This window comes from Amblyomma maculatum, chromosome 3 (assembly GCF_055883805.1).
Source record: "Amblyomma maculatum isolate TAMU_Amacu chromosome 3, ASM5588380v1, whole genome shotgun sequence".
Taxonomy (NCBI): Eukaryota; Metazoa; Arthropoda; class Arachnida; order Ixodida; family Ixodidae; genus Amblyomma; species Amblyomma maculatum.
The window spans coordinates 204,631,772-204,652,263 of record NC_139346.1 but is presented as its reverse complement, the minus strand read 5'-3'; the positions used below and the strand labels follow the sequence as shown (position 1 = coordinate 204,652,263).

Here is a 20,492-nt window from a genome sequence, read left to right as displayed (position 1 = left end):
TACATACAGACATACAAACATGCATACATGCATACATACATGCATACATACATACATATACGAAATGCCGCAAATGCCGGACCGAAACGTCAATAAAGTGTTTCATACGTTGGTCTTCAGTTTTAACTACAATTGACCGTGGCCAAGATTTCATTTTATATATATATTCGCAATTTTCAACAGAAAAGTCAAAGCGCGGCAAAAAATTGACTGCGCACAAAACGCTAGCCATTTATTTTAATTTTTTCGCGCGACCGCGAGTGGTGAATGATTTAGTAGAAAAAAAAAGGAAATATTCTGAGGGACGTATAAGTGAAACAAACGCAGCGCTTTGCCAAGGAGAACGCCGTGTCTTGTTAGCTTATCGGGTTTAATCTGAGGAGGTGCGCATAATTGCGCACCTGAAAATTGCCTCCGTGCAGCACATACATGGAGCCAGCTGAGAACACGGCTTGTCGTCTTTTTCTTTTTTGGTCACCCGTTGCCACTGGCTTGTGCCAACAATTTGTTTTTCATTTTGTTTTCATTCGATAGTTCAATTTGTTTATCGGCTTAAAAATCATCTCAGCTTTCAACCGACAAGAGATTAGACGCTGAGCCAATTTGGAGCCCAAGTCACTTGCCAGAGATCACTGTATCTTAATTTAGTTGCGCTGAAGCGATGACTGTGGCAGTAAAAACTAAAACACGCGGAGTGTTTCTGAACTATATACTTCAAGATGTGGAGGGAAATATATTCCTTATGAGGTGGGAGCAGCATACTCTATTTGAAGGCAGACAGAAGCTGAACATGCGAGCTTGTGGGTAGAAATGAGTGCGCTTTTGTTGCAGGTACAGTTTGGCATGCACAACGCTTTGGTGTTGAAGTATTGAAGTGTGTGTTGCCAATGAAAGATTGGATGTCACATGAAAACTTAGATATTTAAAGAAGATGTGCGGGCTAGCGTGATCCTGTCAAACGGATGTTTTAATGGTAAATTTAAACATTTGAGGCAAACCGTCATGGTTGTGCATTTGTCTCTATGAGAACAGGAGTCATTTTCAATGATGAACACCAGTTAAGCATCCAAGGCTCTGCTGGAGGGTGACATATAATCACATTACTTGAACAGATTTTGCAATAAATTATGCAGCCACCGGCGAAAAGTCAGACTGGTGATCTAATGTGAAACGACATGTCCGTAATGCAAGCTGCCAGCGTCTAGCAGGCATAAGTGGATGCATCATTATATGTTGCTTTTTCCGTTTATAAGCGGAATACCTTTCATTTCACACCTACTTTATTTTCAACCTTCTGGACCTTTCAGGTAATAATCAGCTGGTCGTCTTGCTGTGTGCAGCCATTTCTGTAGGTTGTTTTCATAATATATAGGAATTGTTCACGTGTATTCACATCAGTTTTTCTCAAATTGTTCCAATTTAATGGGAATGTTTCGTGTGAAGTGGTATAATTTTGAGTTGAAATTTTTTTTGTGTAATTAGTATATGGTAGAAGCAATTGTACCGTATTTCACTGCCTGTGTTATGAAACGCCAGTGTAGAGACTGCAATCCTAACTGTGATTGACAAAGGTGGTGTTCTGACCGCAGGGTGACACCCTGTTCTCGTACCTCGAGGGCCACATCGGCATGTGGCTCGGACTGACGCTGTCTTCGGCGAGCGACCTCGTGGCTGGGTTGTACTCGGCCACGACCGCCTTTCTGCGCGGTGCGGGAATGTGCACAGGTGCGATCCCACTTGTGAGGGATGTGCTGATGACCTCTCACCTTTCCTAATGTCAACAACGCCGCATTTGATTGGGCACTTCACATATACGCTCAAGTTTCAGAGGGCTCAACAATTTTATTAGAAACAAGAAAGAGGAGGAGGAGTTTAACCAGCTAAAGAAGCCGGTTTGCTACCTTGCATTTAGGGGAAATGAACGAAGAGATATAAATGAGAAGGAGAAAAGGGAGAAAAGGGACAAAACAAGTCACTAGGCGAAACACGCACTTTAAAGCCACAGTCAATCGTGCAGTCCCGACTGCACCGCAGATGATCGCCGCTGTCACTGTCCGAGGAGCTTTTCCTCCGTCAGCAGGTGTGGGCGTAGATTCTCTAATGCATGACTTAGAGATCGTCCTTCGGAATCGTATTCGGAGCATTCAAAAATAATATGTGAAATGGCTTCCTCACTACCACAGATGTCACACGCATATTTATCAGTCATGCCGATAACGAAAGAATAATGGTTTGTTAAGGCAACACCAAGAAACATTGCGACAGAGCAAAGTTTCTTAGAGTTAGAGGTTAGAGTTCAGGCTCAGGAGACTTCGGTTCAAAACGCGACCGGAATTTCACGAGACAATCGTGATCTCCCGTGCCGTAAGTTAACTCGCTGCGCCTGCTCTCGGAGGGGGATGGACACATACCCAACTGACAGGCTACTCACGCTGCCTCGTCCGCCCTATGATTGCCTCTGATGCCGCAGTATCCAGGTTGTCACTAATAAATAATGTCGTGACCTTTATTGGTCACGACATATTTATTTATTGGTGGCGAAATTATTTAGTTCGCGAATTTCCGCCGCTGGTTGCTCGTGGGAGCCACTGCGAAGAGCATTTTGTAAGCTGTGGAGCGCTGTTTTTGATTAACTGAAAATGGACCATTGCTGGAGACTTTCACTATGAATGTAATCAATGACAGTGAGAAGAGCGGTAAGTTCTGCGCATCAATCGATGAGGTCTCGTGCAGGGTCTTAACTCTTAGTACAGTGTTCCTTGCTGAGATGACCGCGGAGTCGGAAGGACTGTTGGAGTTCACTGACCCGTCGGTGTAGATTTGCAGCCTGTGTCCATGTTTGTGACGTACATATTCCAGGGTGATCTATTGTTATTCAGACGATTAACCATCGGCCTTCTTCTTGATGCCTCTATGAAAAGGATTACAAGAGGGTGGGGAAGAATTCATAATGGAGAGAACGGCCAATAGACCGGTGTATATAGGAATGACAGAAATTAATGATGAGTATCAATAGTCTTTGTTAAGAGAGCTGATGAGTATGCGTTCTCCGCGCGTAAGCTGTCAAGTAGGTAGTCACTGAATTCTCCTGAGCAATGAACACTATTGAGGCTGTAAAGGGGCATTTCGATAATCCTATAGGCAAATCCGGAGAGCATCAATGCTTTGTATATATCGTATGTTTGTTTCATCTAGTTTCAAAGTGCAGGAATACTGTACCAAAATATATTGTAAATAAAGCATTGTAAAGTTGAATCATCGACTGCACTGACGCTCCCCACGACTATCCTCTGAGGAAAGAAAGGATATAAACAATCGCTGAAAATTTCCTGCACGAAACCCGTGGAGTCCACTATAATTTGCGATCGATAATTACACCGAGGAAGTGATAGCATCTTGTGTAGTAGGGTATTGCTATGTCATTTATGCAGGCAGCATAATGAGCCATGATCTTGCGTGTCAGAGTAACAATGGTACAATTTTCATTAGAAATCTCCAAGCCTTGAAGGCACGCGGAGGGGTATACGTAATGATGCTTGCTGCGTTTCGAAGCCTCGCTCGAACTTGTGGTCCCATAACTCCCGATTCCCAATGCAGATGTCATCCGCATAAATTGAGCATTGCACCGACTGTTGTAGTAAGTCGACAAGGCCTACAAGTCGACCTGGGCAAGACCGAAGGCCGTTGGGCTGAGCACTCTACCCAGTGGGAGTCCACGGGAACTAAAATGTGAAGACGTTGGTCCGTCCTCAGTCTACATAAATAGCTACCTCTTGGACAGATAACTGCACGCTTAGCAGAACACGCGATTACCAAATCCAGCAGATTCCTGAGCGCCGAAAATGGTCTCGTAAGTTATATAGTCATATGCCATTTTCACATCCGGGAACAATGCCGCGTTCAAACGCTTCAAGCGTTTTTGCCCCCTGAGCTGATAAAACCACGTCGAGCACACTGTCAATGAACTAAAGTCCACGTTGGAACCTGGACCTTGCAGGTGGATATATCTGGCAGCACCTTAATTTCCGAGAGCACTATGGATGAGGCGGCCAACGAAGCTAGCCAGGGCAATTGGTCGGTACGATGTAAGGTGAAGAGGTGATTTTTCGGGTTTAAGCAGTTTCCGGGTTTAAAGAGAATTTCACAAATTCGCAAACTTCTTCCAGCGGTCTACCTGCAGGATTTGAATTCTGCGCTGGATTTCCTTCCGCGTGCGCCTCGCATTCCTGAGGTATAGGAGCGACTTTGTGCGCCTGTATCTCCGTTCCGCTCTTCGTCGAAGTTAGCGGAGCCGCTCTAACTGCACATCTAAATATGGGAACTTTGACACTGGGGGTGAAGATGCAACTCGCGTTTCCCACAGTCTCTTTGGTGTTCTTCTATGTACCCGCGGAAAAGGATTCTCTGCGTGCTGTCTCCACAAGAGTTCTCAACATAGACTATGTCAATGAGTTGCGAACGTTGAACACGAGTGAGTACAGCGAGACCAGGAATAATACTAGCTGTGGGGTCACTCCCGTAATTTTTTTTTTTTATTCCGCGAACCACAGGTGTTGCAGATATCAAGTTCGTCATTCTATCGGTGTCGAAAAGGCTTTTTTGGGCGGACAAACAGGTAATCACAAGTGTAAACGTGAGGGTGCGCCTCTTCACTGTTAGCCAAACATACTTGCTTATCGCTGTGATGGGGAACCGTATGATGGATAGAAGTAAGATCGCGCCGAATGTAAATGGCTGCTGTTAATTCATGTGTGCTTGGAGGAATGGAACGCCTCGTAATCAACAATTAGGATGACTTTTTTTTTTTTTATACTGGGCCCACAAATCACGAGGATCGGAAATTCATGCCTGTAAATGTTTTCCTGAATGTCCGAAATGCGAGACTTGAGTACACGGGCATTCCCTGACTTGTTATTGGAATGGTAATACTAGAGAGCCATTTTGTCTGTTAGTGTACAGCTGCTAGGAATGGATTTAACGCTTCCAGTACCTGTAATGCACGCCGTGCTGCTGGCGTGTAGGGCGTTCATGAGCAACCTTAGCATGGTAATCACCTTTGCCACCTGTGTATGAATCACATGTGTATGAAGACATACGGCTTGATCTTGGTCTTTTACTCTCTCAGCTGTAGGCGTGAACCATAGAGGAACGCGGTATTTTTTCAGACACCTTGGTGAAGCATGGCTGCGGTAGTGGAAGCCAGGTCACCTCGGAAGCATTTGTTATGAATTCACCGGACACCGGGCTTCCATTACTTGGAGCGACAGGTAGTACGGGAGGACAACTGGCTGCACCTACCCTAGAGGCTTCTCCGCCTCATTAGGAATGCGGTGTATCATCGGTTATTGTGGTGGCAAAATCATATGTATCACAAGAACGTGTAACAGAAACCAGTTAACGAGCCATAGTGACAGAGGAACATATGTGAGCATGCCCAAAGTGAATAGGCGCCACCTACCTTCATTGGTCACATTATGTCGAAGCATAATGAAACCTACTTTCAGACCGTGAAAGACGTCGTAGATAATAACGTAACTATCATGTCCCATCCAACGTGACCGCGGAAAACGAGAACAAGCGATAATTTAATAAAAGCTTTTTTTTTTTTCGAAACTAGTTAGAAAGAAAAAGTGTGTTTACAGAGCGATCTCAGGTAGGAAATGTGCATATGCGTGTTAGAGAGAAAGTTAAACTTCTTCCGGGGACTTAACTCTTCCCACAGGAACATATGTATTATATCATTCAGGTCTTCTTTTTCTTTTAAAACAGCAGTAACTGAAAAACCCCGGTGTTCTAATTGAATTGCAATTTCTTCTCTACTAATTCATTTACTCTAAAATATTGTTTCGGGATAAAAACTGTGAAGGCCTGGGCTCGAAATAGCCTTTAAGTTCTCCTGCTTTTCCGTCATCCTAGACCAAATCTGGCCAACATTTGCGAGCAGAAAAAAAAATAAGCGAATTCCACCAATTAGCCTAAAAAACAGCCTTGCTGAAAAAACATAGCCACAATTGCGAATTTCTAGTTTCAATACGTAACGTTAAGAAGCTCGTAACAAAGCAAATGCGGCGCTGCCGGGCGTCCGTCGGAAATTAAAATCCCATGTTCTGGAAACCAAGTCAACAAATCATGTGAGAATCAGAATGAAGTCAAACTTGGCGAGGAGGTCCCTGTAATGGTGATATATTATTCTCTGAACTAAATTGGTGCAATTTCTGCTCTTGAGTATCGAACCCAGACCCCGCCGGGGCGGCGCAGTGGTTACGGCGCTCTACTACTGTTCCCAAGAAGGCGGGATCGAATCCCGGCCTCGGCGGCAGCTTTTCGGTGAAGGCGAAAAGCAAGGCGCCCGTGTGCTTCTTGTGTTGTGTTTCTTAAATGACGTTTGCGTTTTACGCACCCACAATGCACATGCAATTGTTAGGGTAAATCCCGTGTCCTGTTATTTTTTCCTTGCAGGCGAATAAGGTCAAAGCTGGAACAATGCAAGGCACCAACAAGACCGACTTCCATGTATGTGTGCTACATGATCTCCCCTCTGCATCCTCCTGCGGTAAAAAAAAAAAAAAAAAAAAGAAATGTATCAGGTGCATGACAAAAAATGCACACACATATAAAATTTATGATAAATAAAATTTCCGTGTTGGAATAAATTAGCGCCGTTTTGGCATCCTTGTGTGGCCATGAGTCATGACCAATGGAAGGCGGGAAAAAAAACGCCAAAAATGCGCCAATAGTCAAGATCAAAGGAATTGTTTTGCTGACGTTTAAAGATGAAATGTCAGCTCGATTAAAATATGGCTATGATGCCAGCTAATCCTTGCGAAATTTAGTTCACCGCTTCTGCCAGCACTGTTCCTGTCGTCTCGATGTTAGTCATCGATCTGTTAGCGCTGGTAAATTTCGAATACGGTTTGACTCGCTCCCCGACTGTTCTCCGAGCGCGCACAGCTCTACAGCAGTTAGTGGCGTGAGTTTTCCACTACTGTTTCTGAGCTTTTGCAAATAGTTTATCTATGCGCAATTCAAGGAGCACCGGAAAGATAAACCAGATCGGCGAAAAGGCACGCTTCGCTTTCTTTGTGTTTTTGAATGGCGGCGGTTGCCGGCTGCGCTCTTCTTACTCATATATGAGTGATGACTTTCAGGTAAGTCCTTGCATGACGGCCAAATATCTCGAACATCTCCTTAAACGTGACTGAGAATTTCAGATAACGCTCTCACATCATCGCTCAACTTTCAAACTCTTTCTTAACCTCGCTGCTATACTGCGCGGTGGCAACAGCGGCTGCACGTTACGTTAACTGAATTACGATGCGTGCATGTGAGATTGGGGACAAGGAGGAAATTTTTAGTTAGAATCTGCCCTCCAAGACGCATTATCTGCCAAAGCATGCGAACCTCCGCTGCGTGCTGTGCTACAGAAATCTCTAGGCAGGCGGCATCGATGCTTTTGGCACGGCCGCTCTAGGGAGTCTATATGTTGCGCCGTGGCACAACATGTAGGTTCCCTAGGCCGCTCGATCTCCCGTAGGAGCGGCCTGTCGGGTCGCGGAGCGAACGAAAGGAAGCATGTGACGTCACAGGTAACACTTTAAAACTGCTAGGGGCGCCAGGCATCGGTGAAAGGTAGTGAAAGGGCATCGGTCCCTTAGTGGAAGGTCCCGGGAGGCCAGCGTGGCGGGAGGCTCGACTGCTCCGGTTTTGGGTGTTGTTTTTTTTTTTTTTTTTCCCTTGCGTTTGCTTACTGTTCCTGCTTTAACCTCACTGCGCACATAGTATGTGTGTCGAAAACAAGTACGTTTAAAGGACATTCGTGTATAAATACTCTACACTTGTTTTATTGGGGGTGCAGCTGAGCACCGCGCTTGCGAAGGCCCGGAAGCATAGTGTATTGTTGAAGAACTTGCCTAGCGAAAGAACTTTCCTGGGTGAGCTCATGTGCACATACACACGCGATTGTGAAAGTTGCGTCTTTTTGCCGCATCCTTCTAGAGGTTCCGATAATGCCCAAAAACTGTTGTATGTTTCGTTGGCATTGAAATGCTGCAACGAACTCGGAGCTTTGTCGACGTGACCTAGTATACAATGAAAACCTTCAGGAGGCGTGGTCGCGGAACATCGCGCGGCCAGATAGTGACCGGGACAGCCAGTGGCAACCAAGTTCAGCAGATGTTACGTACCCACTACTTTTCAGTCACGTTGATTATGGGGGAGGAGAGAAGCGCGATCTGTTCAGGCTGACGGCAGTCTCCACGCAGTTTCACTTCCATCTACGTACATACAAGCGGCCAAGGACTTCAATGAAGCGGGGACCGCATTATTGTGCGCAGTCTGACGCTGTTACGTCTCAGATGGCCGTGCGTCAAGAAGAATGAATGCAGAGCAAAAATTTCCATTTTCAGATCTGCGCTCAAAACGGCCAGAGCAAATGTTTCAAAATCCACTTGAATGTGGCAGAAAGCTATGCTTTTGACGATTGCTTAGGTGTAGAAGTAAATCCGATTAAAGAGTGTAGAGAAGACGAATGACAAATGCCGTTCGATTTAACAAGTTAGCAAACTCCCCAGAAGTCCACAAGGCGAGCGTGAGCTCCCGCGCAAGTGCGCGAAGACTGCCCGCTGCGTCTGCTCTGGAAAAGGGGATCGACACACAATCGCCGTCTTGGTGGTCGGTTCGCGCGACCTCGTCCGATAGATTTTTGATGGTATGGTGTGAATTAGGGGCGGGCTTTTTTTTTTTTTTTTTTTTTTTTTTCACTACGTTCAGCGAGATTCGAGAGCATCTGTTGGTCACGCCAGCGCGACTTTTTAGTCGGGCTCATGTCATATTCATCAAGGCGAACGCCGTCTGTCAAAGCCGATGACGACTGGGCAACCTGGCTTGAGGTTGACTTCATCAATTTCGTCGAATATATCAACGTTAGAAGTGCGCAGTCTCCGGTGAAGTTGTTGTACTTCTGCATTTATGTATACGTAAACTGAACTGAATTAAAATTCACTTCGAAGGATCGTTACTACTCGGCCTCTTTTCATAAGCTGACGATACACATATATCTATTTCTCTCGTTAAGTGACGAAGCTCTAGTCATTAAAAATATAAATAATTGTGTTTCGTGCCATAAACAAACGACATTAGTGGAGCAAGCGTGGTCGAAACAGTATCAGTAGTTGGTATGACACTCTCAATTACGCTTTTTTTTTTTCGATCTGCATGTGCTGTAAAAATGAAATACCGGCGCGAATATCAGTATGAACATCCACGTACGCAACTGTGTTCCTTTTATTTGCGTTTCCAAAAATATTAGACCATAACAGACCACCCAGTTTTCTACTTTAGATCATCATGGGTAACTGCATAAAGTAGAAGTACCTCACAAATATTTCTTTTCTAATCCGAAATCGAACGGCTTCGAGACGAAGCACGCGCGCTATAGAGTCCTCTGAGTCGATACGGTCTGTCCCGGAATCCATCTGTCATAATCTTGTAAACTAGTTCTTGCGCTGCAACCAACCACTTTGGCAATCGTAGTGCGTGCAGTTTCCCAATGCAGCGCTGCCAATGCTCCACCAACGCTTCTACTCTTCCTTCGATAGCCAAAGCCATGGCCGCCGCTCAAAATGAAACTTTCGCCATCACCGGCAGCGAGGTGTCATCTCAAGGCCACTCCTACGGGAGAAAGGGAGCAAACGTGTAGCAAAAGTTGCGTTCGTTCCCCTTCTAGACGTATTCGCGGTCGTGGTTCGTGCTCAGATCGAAAAACACCTCGTGACGCTAACACCTTTATCTATGAAGGCTGTGATCTGCAGCAGCAGCAGCAGCAGCTGCTCTCAAAAACGTGCGACCCTCGCGCGAAGAGTGGTGCTCGGGTGACTGCCCGTCACGTGCGCACCGCACGCGACATTAGACTCGCACTGCCGACCTTGCCGCTGCCTTCGTGCGGGTCGCGCGAAGGAAACTTGAGGGCACGACTCAGGTGGAGAAGAAGGCTGTCTGGCATTCCGCACCTACGAACTGTAACAATGAGCGGAAGTACGGGGGCGGAGAGTAGAGCAAAGACGAACAAGAGAGAAGCTGCACGACCAGTATCGCTGGCAAACAAGAGACATGCTGCTCTTTACAGCGAACAAACGTCTACCTTGAAGTGAATGCACACGCACTCACTGTATATTGTCCGATGGGCTGTGCAATGACATCACGTGGTTGCTGTAAACGCTGTGAAAGCGATTATGGGTGCGAGGAAGACAAAACTCTGACGAAACATGACTCACAACAGTGGCCTGACTCAATAACAACAGGAGAAAGGCATATGCACCGAATTCGTCAAAGTAAAAAAAAGTAATGGCCACGGGATTCAGTCATATAAGTGACGGCTTTACGGGGCAGCCATAAGTACTCAAATGTCTAAAACAAAGTGTGGTAGACAGTTCCGCTTGCCTTATGCAGGTTTAGACCTTAAGGAGTGCCATAAGCGCTATCTGCCCCACTGAGAAGCAATCTCCATTGTTTAGTTATGTTTCGAAAAGACGTCACCCCCGTAAGTGGATATGTTTCACTTTGACCTGGTTTGATAAAAGGCAACTCGCTCAAGTGATGCCCTTACAGACTCGCTTTAGCTGTTATTAGCCTGTTGTGTGCCGGATGACGAAATATTGCGCCATGCTAGGGGTTCCTCCATTCGTTGTTCTTAACTGCCACGTGCAAGTGTTTACCTTCCAGGAATATTGCCGCGCACCATTGAAAGCTTTATTGTGGCTTTCAACAGCCATCAGCACGCGGCCTAATCAGTGTGGTTGTAGCGCACACAAAACGTTTTTGGTCATGCTGGTTGTCGCGAGACGCTGCTTCAACACTTTCTTCGTCTAGACTTTTCCCGAGCGATCACAGAGAGAAACTCTGTTTCCGTATCGTTCCGGAAGTTTCCAGGGGCCCTCTTCTAGACAATTCGCCATTTTGTTCAATTTCTTTTGAAGAGGAAGAAGAGAAATTTGTTTTATTCGACGTATAAACCATACATCAAAAACTGTTGGGCGCAATGCCAATTAATTAAGGAACAGCGCAAAGGACGGGACACAGAGACATAAAAAAGCACGGATACAAGGCGCTGACTATGTCGATAGTCAGCGCCTTGTGTTTGTGCTTTCTTGTGCCTCTGTCCTTTGCGCTGTTCCTTAATTATGCAAAACCAACTAGCCCGCCAACTCGCTCTTATTTACGCAATGAAGGCTAGTTTGGTCCCATAGTCACGCAAGCTTGGCAGTACAGAACAGATTATAGTAAAGTAAAATTAAGAAAACACTGCTTGTGTCTAAGCATATTATCAAAGAAAAACATTTTTAACAGAATATACAAAGTTGTTGGATATTTTGACCTCAAGCGTAATATCATTGCATATTTTTGCACCAAAAAACTGCAGCAGTCGCTGACCATAAATGTTGTGTGTTGTGTGGCGACTTACATTCCTGTTATTTCTGGTAAGCATAGCAAACATATGGATAGTGAGAAGGTAGTTGTTGAACACAATGCTATAAACTGTTACCGACACCTTGACCGGAAGCACAAGTGTGAATGAAAGTATTTTAAGTTCTTAGTAAAGTGTATGGCTCGGCAGCTTTCTGTTAGAGAATGTCATAATACTTAACGCCCGTTTTTGAAGGTGTATTATAAGATCCAAGTATGTCTTGAAGGTAAAAGCCCATGAGTTGCAACAATAGGCGACGTGGCAATGAAAAATCGCGTAGTAAATTATTTTCAAAACGGATACATCAAAATGCGCTCTGCTTCTAAGCAAAGCGTAACATGATGATGCTAATTTTTAGCATACGTGCTCAATGTGTGGCTTCCAGCTAAGGCTATAGTCCAACACAACACCTATAGATATCCTACTGTGTAAACTTCTTCTAGCAGACAGTTGTTGAAATAAATTTAGTAACTGCGTGTCAATATGCCCGTATGCAGAGCGAAACACAATGTACTTGGCTTTAGAGGTGTTAAGTGCTTAACTATTTTTCCTTAACCACACTGGCGAGTTTATCAGTAAAGTATTCACAGCGTGGCCTATTTCGTCCAATGTATTCCTTAAAAAAACTAGTACAGTATCGTCCGCATAAAATACGGTTAGTGACGCCCACGTGATTGAGGGTCATTAACATAAAGCGAAACCAGAATCAGCCCTAAAACGGACCCCTGAGGTACTATTGTTAAAACTGATAAGCATGAGGAAGAAAATGGCTTTATACAAGCGTACTGTTGACGGTTATTTAGATAGCTAGTAAAAAATTTCAGAGTTCTTCCTCTAAACTCGTACTGTACTGTTGTAATTTGGACAATAAGGTTGAGTGCGCTATATGGTATCGAAATCCTTCTTAAGATCCAGAAATATAACTACTGCTATATTAACACTGCGCAATGAAGAGCAAGCAGACTGCGTTAGTTCATTGCCACAGTCGCGAATGACCTTTGACGTCTAAAGACATGCTGTGAAGAAGCAATTATATTATTGTCATGCAAAAATGTTTGTAGCCGAACTGATATTACTTTCTCAGATACAGTGTTGACAGCGCTTAGCAACAATATGGATCGATAACTGCATTGGTCGTTAGGATCTCCATCTTTGTAGACTGGTGTAACTTTGGCTAATTGTAACGTATCCGAATATAAACCCTGTAGCATAGCATAATTGAACAAATTCGCCAATACTGGTTCCAGAAGGTTAGCACTGTCCTTAATAACCTTTACGCATATACCATCATAACCTGGGGCTGTGCGATCGACCAAGCTGGAGACTATTGCGGTGACTTCCAAAGTATCTGTGGCATCGAGCTAGAAATTGCACTCAGCCGTATCATAACCTGCGAAGTCTTTATCTAAGGCAGTCATGGTAGCTAGTTGCGTTCCGATATTCAGGAATTAGCTATTAAAATTATCTACTGACTTGGCGTCACTAATATCAGGAGCTGTGGTGTTTTTGGGGCTGCTTCCCTATTATTTTATTAACAACCTCCCACATTATTTTTTTTTCGTACTTCTTTGGGCGTGTTGCACAATCGAAGTATTGAATTCTTTTTTCCATTATCTTATCATGGAAACCACTTTGTTTCTAGCAGAACGAAACCATTGCAGGTATAAACGGTTGTTTCTATGCACCTTCCACTACTGTTACCATGCGTTTTTTCTTTTTTATTGCATTAAGGATGATTGTATTCATCCATTGGCTCGCTATACCTGTGGTTAGGATACGTGGAACACCGAATTATTAAATCACTTAAAACCATAATCAGCTTTGAAAACTCAGCATGAACGCCATCGCTAAAGTCGCAGCTGTATTTCGTGTGTAGTAGTTCATTACGCATTAAGCTGTAGTTGATTCTGGGCTTTCATGAAGTCTTTTCACGGCTGTCATCGATGGCTTTGATGTAAAGGATTGCAAATGCTGGTAAATGGTCTGATATGGTTACACTATAGACACCTGAGGATATGTCAGCAATGTTGCATAAAACATGGTCTAAAATTGTGCCAGATGTAGCCATGATTCGGGTTGGTTCAAATATAGAATTAATAAGACTGTAAGATCGAAGAAGCAAAATATACTCGAACGCAACTGCTGTAGAGGTATCGGTGTTGAATTTTCCTGTTATTAAAATAGGGCCTTTATGTTTAGCATTTATCGATTCAAAAATTCCGTCCGTTTCCTCTAAAAAAGATGTAGGCTAGAACATTGTGGCGTACGCGTGATGTGTACAGTAGGACGGTGCCAGGTCACGTGAGCACACAATCGGGTTACGCATTCTGAAGAAAAAGGGAAAAAATGCGACCGAAAAAAAGCGCTATCGTCAGCTGCTATATATTGGAACCAAGCCGCTGCCGAGCCAGTAACCGAGCCTGTATTCCGCGATTCGGACGAAGTTGGGTTGCAGTTAGGGCGAGTAAAATATCGTAGCGTTGCGGTCTCAGTGCATGCGTCATGACATACTTGCGGACTGACATTCGGCAGCAGCTACGCAAGGAGGCTCAGCGAGTTTACGGGACGCGAGGAGCGTTACCGCTGAACAGCAAGAACAGCAACAGAATATTCGCAGTAGGTTGGCGCGGAATGGGAGCGGAAATTGTCATTGCTCCTCATAAGCGCCGATGACTTGTCACGATCACTTATCAGCGCCTTTTAAATGCAGGAACTAAAACATTTAAGGACCTCGTCGTAAACAGAATGAATCGACACTTTCCGAAGTAGCTCCAGCAGTGACGAAAAGGCGCCAGCGCAACCGGTATGGTCCATGTCCAAGGGCAACACTCGTTGTCTCAAAGTATCAATTACTGTTATCTAGTTATCTATTGACTGTGCTGTCCACCGTTTTCGAACAGCCGTGTTATGGCCAGCTACTTTCAGGTCAGCAAGTCTGCTTTAGTTTGTAACATCTTTTGTCGGCTAGAGTTGTGAAGAGGACGGAAAGCAGCGCGGAGAGAGAGCGCGTGCTTGCGTGTATGTATGTATGTATGTATGTATGTATGTATGTATGTATGTATGTATGTATGTATGTATGTATGTATGTATGTATGTATGTATGTATGTATGTATGTATGTATGTATGTATGTATGTATGTATGTATGTATGTATGTATGTATGTATGTATGTATGTATGTATGTATGTATGTGTGCGTGTGTGTGTGAGACTTCCACACCCACAAGCGATGAAGTGAAAGGCAGACGCTGGGCCTTACACTTAGTCGGTTAAATCTTCATGCGCTGGTCGGTTAAATCTTCAGTTGGCTTGCTTCCTTTTCTGCGGATGCGGTAAATCAACTGCTTATCCCAGTTACCTTCGCGATGCAAGAATATTCTAGTACTAACGGTACGAAACATGAGATGACATTTGATGCCATACACGTGCGATTGAAAACAAAAAAAAATGCTCTTTTGAAACCACGCGTTCGTGCTGAAACTGTGCAGAGAGGTGGAGTCAAGTCTCCAGAATCATTTACAAACGTCTGCAAATTAATTACGCACTTGGGAAAGTTTTTTTACGACAAAACCAATTTTCTCATGCCACATGGCGACATCAACGAAGCACTTCAATTTTTTTGGTAAGAGAACAGTATAGTGCTAGCCACCGGAGTTGCTGTGGAGAGTTAAACGGCAATAGGATATGTTTTTTTGCACTCCGCTTCATCATCGTCGATAGGACTGCCATGCACAATGCAGCTGTGACATAGTTCTGTCTGAGAATTGCCGTTCTCAGCTGCGCAAACCGCTTCGTCATCATCATGTTGTGTGGGTGATGCTTTGCAATCCGCTGCAGTGACGTGTCGACTGCCTTTTTCTGTACATTATATGGTTGCAATGCCAACTATAGCGCTATTAGGCCAGCCCAGTCCGAGTGAACAAATCAGCGCCAATAAGCGTTACACGTATTTTTGATAATGGTACTCAGAACCATTTCCGTTTCCGTTTATATCCGTGGCGCTTGTTAGTTTCCACGGTCAGGATTATCCGTGTCCTTCAGCGAGGTTTTGCTATAGAGGCCAAACTCGTTGGGCGTGGTCCTACCGTAGCATGTAAGCGCACTTACACGCCACGCCCGAGAAATGAATTAGGGTTCTGACTGACAGGCTAACTTGGGTAAACTCGTCATTGTTGAAAGCTCACAAGTTCAAGTCGGGACTGTCACGCCAGGAGCAGCAGCGGCTTAGGTCATTGCTTTAAGCTGCAGCAAATTGCAGTGTAAAAAAATAAACATTACTCGTTAGATTATTGAACCATGCATGCTTGGCGCCCACACGCAAGTACACAATATAGTATAACTACGCATACGAGGGGGTCGAGCAGTCACTGACGCAATGGAAATCACGGGGATTTTTTTTTTCATTGCGTGGTGGTTAATGTGGAACAATTTGTCGCGTTAATTTTCACAAATATTTTTCACTGCACTGGTTGCATTGAAAGACGTCGACTCAGTGTGTGTGTGTGTGTGTGCGTGTGCGTGTGCGTGTGCGTGTGCGTGTGCGTGTGCGTGTGCGTGTGCGTGTGCGTGTGCGTGTGTGTGTGTGTGTGTGTGTGTGTGTGTGTGTGTGTGTGTGTGTCCAGAGAAGGTAAATATTTTACCAATGTAAAAGTGCAATTAATGGCTACGTTTTCAACTACCACTGTACGTCACGGTTCCGTCAACCAAGGCTACAAGACTTGCATCAGTAACATAGTGGGGATACGAAATGGGTCTATTGGGCTGTTCTTTATAATTATTCTCGATGATAATGATATTTCGAAGGCACAATATTTTTAGCCTGGGAGAGTGCGTGCGCTATGTCGCATGCCATGGCGCCAAGTGCATACAAAATTCATTAAATCTAAAGCAGCTTTTGGTATTCACGTGATCCTTAGACCTACCTACACTTCGCATGTTATATTTCTCCTTCGTACATAGCCACCTCTCATATTGCATATCATCTTGGGGTAACACATACAACACTCACCTTTCATGTGTTCGCCACCTTCAAAATCAAGCACTCCGAATGATTACTTTCAGCCCTTATCGTGCATCCGTTGTCAATTTTTATCGCACACTTAACATACTGCCATTGTCGCTACAGCTTAATTTTAGGTTGGCATCAATTATGTTTCAAATAATCATGTCGTTCTTAGTGGGTTTGAGTCCTCCAAGCTCTTTAACAATAATAACACCCGATTTGCTGAACATCATAACCTACTATTACCCAAAATCAGGACTAATTATGGAAAACAAACTGTATACTTCTCAGGCATATCTGTGTGGAATTCACTGTCTTTCGAAATCAAGTCACAGCGTGCTCTTCATTCATTTCATCATTCTTTAAGGACTTACTTATCTTCTGCCTTGTTTTGTTCCTTCGACTAAATATCTTTCTCTGGATTATATGTTTCTGTGTTTACATTATTTCATTATTTTTTCAGCAAATTGCATTCTCAGATTTCAGCAATTGGTGCACTTTTGTTTCCAGTTATTGATTATTTAGAATTTTCTATACTGTTTGTAGTTTGCATTGTATTATATATTATTGTTAGTATTATAATTTGTTCTCTGCACTCCTGTATATTTATTTCTTATAACTGCCTCGTATGTTACCCGAGAATTTCATTCGTTTTGTCATAGGAGGTCCCCCGGACAGTTTTTACTTCGAGACCTCCTTCTGTAATACTGGTAACCATGTATACATGTATCTAACAATGAAAATAACCATAGTCCTATGCTTGTATTAGTGCATGCATGTGCACGTGCAATGCATGCGCCATGATGCCAAGGGTTGCTGTCACAACCGTTCAAACAAGAATCTGGATGGTGGCACCAGATGGCTGCACTGGTCCACGAAGCGACCTAAAATCTGGTTGCGCGTGCACCAGAAGCTCCCCTCATCATTTGTGGCAGCTTTAACGTCGACACTAATAAATCCTATTGGTTGCCAGCGTTCATGCGCGAACTACACGGGGATCATAGTTATTAACAACCCACCAAAAGACACTACAAGAAGAGCATCATGATTTCATTACATCTTTGCACTACACATCGATGTAACCAGCATGAACTATGTGCCTTAGTTCAGTTACCCCATACACCGATAGCACCGAAGGTAAAAACGAACCAGCCCGACAATGATGAGCCTAGCCGTGTTTAAAACACGGCGCCCGAAGACTAAACCGACAATATAAACGCATCGCCCGAACTCTTTTGCTGAGCTGTGTTCTGCATTTGTGTAATTATTTTCATTTTCGAGTAACATATAAATACGCACCAGCACGCCCGATTCGCGGTTCTCCTGAAAAAATTCTCATACACATACGTTACCAACAAACCATTCAGACTTTTTTTTTCATATGCGTTTGTGTGTACGGCAGTATCTGCTATGAATGCATTTTATTTACAGATTGATTTATAGTCCTAAAGATAGTCATCCGTACTTAGCAGTCCCTCCATATTTCTTCGAAAAACACGTCGGATCAAAACTCGCAACAGCGCACACCCCATGCAGTATATGTTCGCTGAGGAGATTTTAGATAGCCCCTGAGCTCATGTTCCGGCCGCGGGTAGGTGATACAAAAATCAGGCTTACTTCACGCATTCACTTATTATTCAGCTCTTTGCCCCCATCGCAGTTCGCTGTTACGCCCTGAAAAGGGGAGAGGGGGGGGGGGGGGGGGGGGGGGGGCTGACCCAAGCAATTCAGCACAATAGAAGGTATACAAGAACTAGAAAATATAGAGAACACTGCGCGAAAAAAAAAAAATGACTGATGCGTGCAATGAGTCACTTTAAACGATATAAAAAGTCGCATCTTCTTCATCGGCAAAAAAACTCCGCTTATAAAATACCGTTTGCGAGGGGCATGCACCTACGTCACAGTGGCGGCCATTTTGTGGTGCATTGTAGCAGAGCGAAAGGCTACAGGTATATCAAAATCATAGATTTATTCATTTTTCAGTTGTGTTACAAAAGTGATCCGCAGAAGGACGTCGCATAGTCGGCGACTGAACGGAGACCTCCTACTGAAAGGGATACCTCGTTATCCTAATCACCTTATCATCGTCTGCTCCGGTTTGCACTGCTGAAGCTGGGCTCTGCCCCTCAAAATGGCGACCGTCACTTAATTTGAATATTTCCTATAGGAAACAATGCCGCACTTCTTATAAAAGCTCTCATTTCCTCTTTCCTCCTTTGCTCCGGCAACAGAGGCAGGAAGGTATCGCAAGAAGTCCGGCAGAGGTCGTGCCTCGCTTAAACAAGAGAAAAAGTTGGGCCGGTTGGTGCATGACATTGCGACAAAAAAACAGCGCTTACGCTAAACAGAGGAGAGAACGAACACGACGTTGCATGTGTCCTTTGTCTCATCTGTCTCGTGTAAGCGCTGTTTTTCTCCACAAGGTCTTATCTCACGCTTACAAAGCGTCGGATCTTTGCAGAGCGCATTCCATTCCGGTATTTGTTTGCCGGCATCTCCTACATGGCGAGCACTCACAAACACTGAAGGTTGATAGAAGAGAAGGGCAATAAAAAATATGCAGCGAATTAAAGCACAAAAAAAAAAGAACCAGCTCCCTGCGCCCACAGTATGTGCATTCAAAAAAGAGTGAAATCAACGCTCAGGGCAAGGAATAACCACCAGGGCCTCCCGTAATTCAGTGCAGCATTGAAGAAAGGATGGTTAATTCACGCAAGAGGATGTAACCCATTTGGGCTGCCTTTTGCCTTGCTAAAGCTCTTAGATTTTTGTCTCCACATCCATGCTTCTTTAGGCACGAATCTGTTATCAACAGACTGCAGCGTTAAACTGTGAAGTGTGAAAGAGTGACCGTAAACGCTGGCTGCTCTCTGAGGCCTGATAGAAGCTGCAATGCGTGATCCTTTGCAGTGCATGGAACTTCGCGTTCATGAACTGTTCAGCCTTGCAGATTTCTGCGAGAAAACTTGTCGCCCCAGTGCACAGCCCTTGGCGAAAGGACGGGTTTGCGAGAGACGATTTCTGATCGAGATAAACTTGTCGCGAGAACGCTCGCTCGTCCGAAAAGCAGAAAAAGAATCCCGTCGCGCTACGCGTGCGTTCATGTTGAGGCGACCGACAAAACGGCTGGCTCAAGAAAGCGCTGACGCCAGTAGCGAATAAGTACAATTGGTTTCTTTTTACTTGAGCGCACGTGTTCCGAGGTTTCCAGCGGTGGATGCGTAGGTCCGCAAACGGCAGCTGTTTATTTCCGCGCAATCAGCAACTGTGGACTTACCAGCGGCACAACGGAGAAAACAACCAAGGGAAGGGAGAGCGTGCACTTCCACGAATTCATTCACTGCACCGCAAGCTGCTTGCAATGCTCCTAGTTGCAACAGAAGTGAGCTTTCTTCGCGATTAAAGTATTGCCTTCCTCGCCACGTTTTCGAAAGAGAAAGTAAGATCATTTGCGTATCGGCAACGAAAAAAAAGTAGACTGACCTTTCAAGCGAGCTTTTCGCCTTCTGTGATATATTTCACGCCATTATCCCCTCAATCAAGATACGTTCACAGCAGAATAAAGGTCATATATTATTAAAATTTATTCCTGAGTCAGCCGCCAACATCTTTACCCCGCAAACCTTTTAAACCTCATCCCTCCACTCAAGTCTTCAATGTGTTTTCTTTGCTGTCCACTCGAACGGCCAAAAAGTCATTCGATTTCTTATTCTCCGCATTCAGTTTCCAACCAAAATACGTCGCCTGCGATTTCCAGCTCATCAACTCTAAGATTTTCTAACGTATTCTACTTCCTCAATTTTCCATATTAATGTTACGTCCATTATATTCCTCTCGCTTTCAGCTCTGAACTTGTGTGTCAGCAGGATCGATACAGTGGGAAATTCCTTTTTCTGGGATTCCAGGCAAGAACTTGAGAGTGCACGCCTTCTTCGTATTGTCCTGCTAATCCATTTCTCGTGGTACCTCCTCATCACGCCCTTCTTCACAACAGTTAACTCTGCTGACGGACTACACCTGTTAAAGT

The 20,492-nt window shown here is 44.4% G+C and overlaps 1 protein-coding gene across 1 annotated transcript in view; it reads left to right on the top strand.

The window, feature by feature from the left end:
- The window catches only part of LOC146197492 (uncharacterized), a 41,040-nt gene extending 34,490 nt beyond the window's left edge, over positions 1-6,550 (top strand). The window contains exons 8-9 of the mRNA XM_084597189.1: positions 1,590-1,725; positions 6,460-6,550. Coding sequence (XP_084453315.1) covers positions 1,590-1,725; positions 6,460-6,467 — 144 coding nt within the window. The 3' untranslated portion in view covers positions 6,468-6,550. The remainder of the gene's footprint in view (positions 1-1,589; positions 1,726-6,459) is intronic.
- The last annotated feature ends 13,942 nt before the right edge of the window (positions 6,551-20,492 follow it).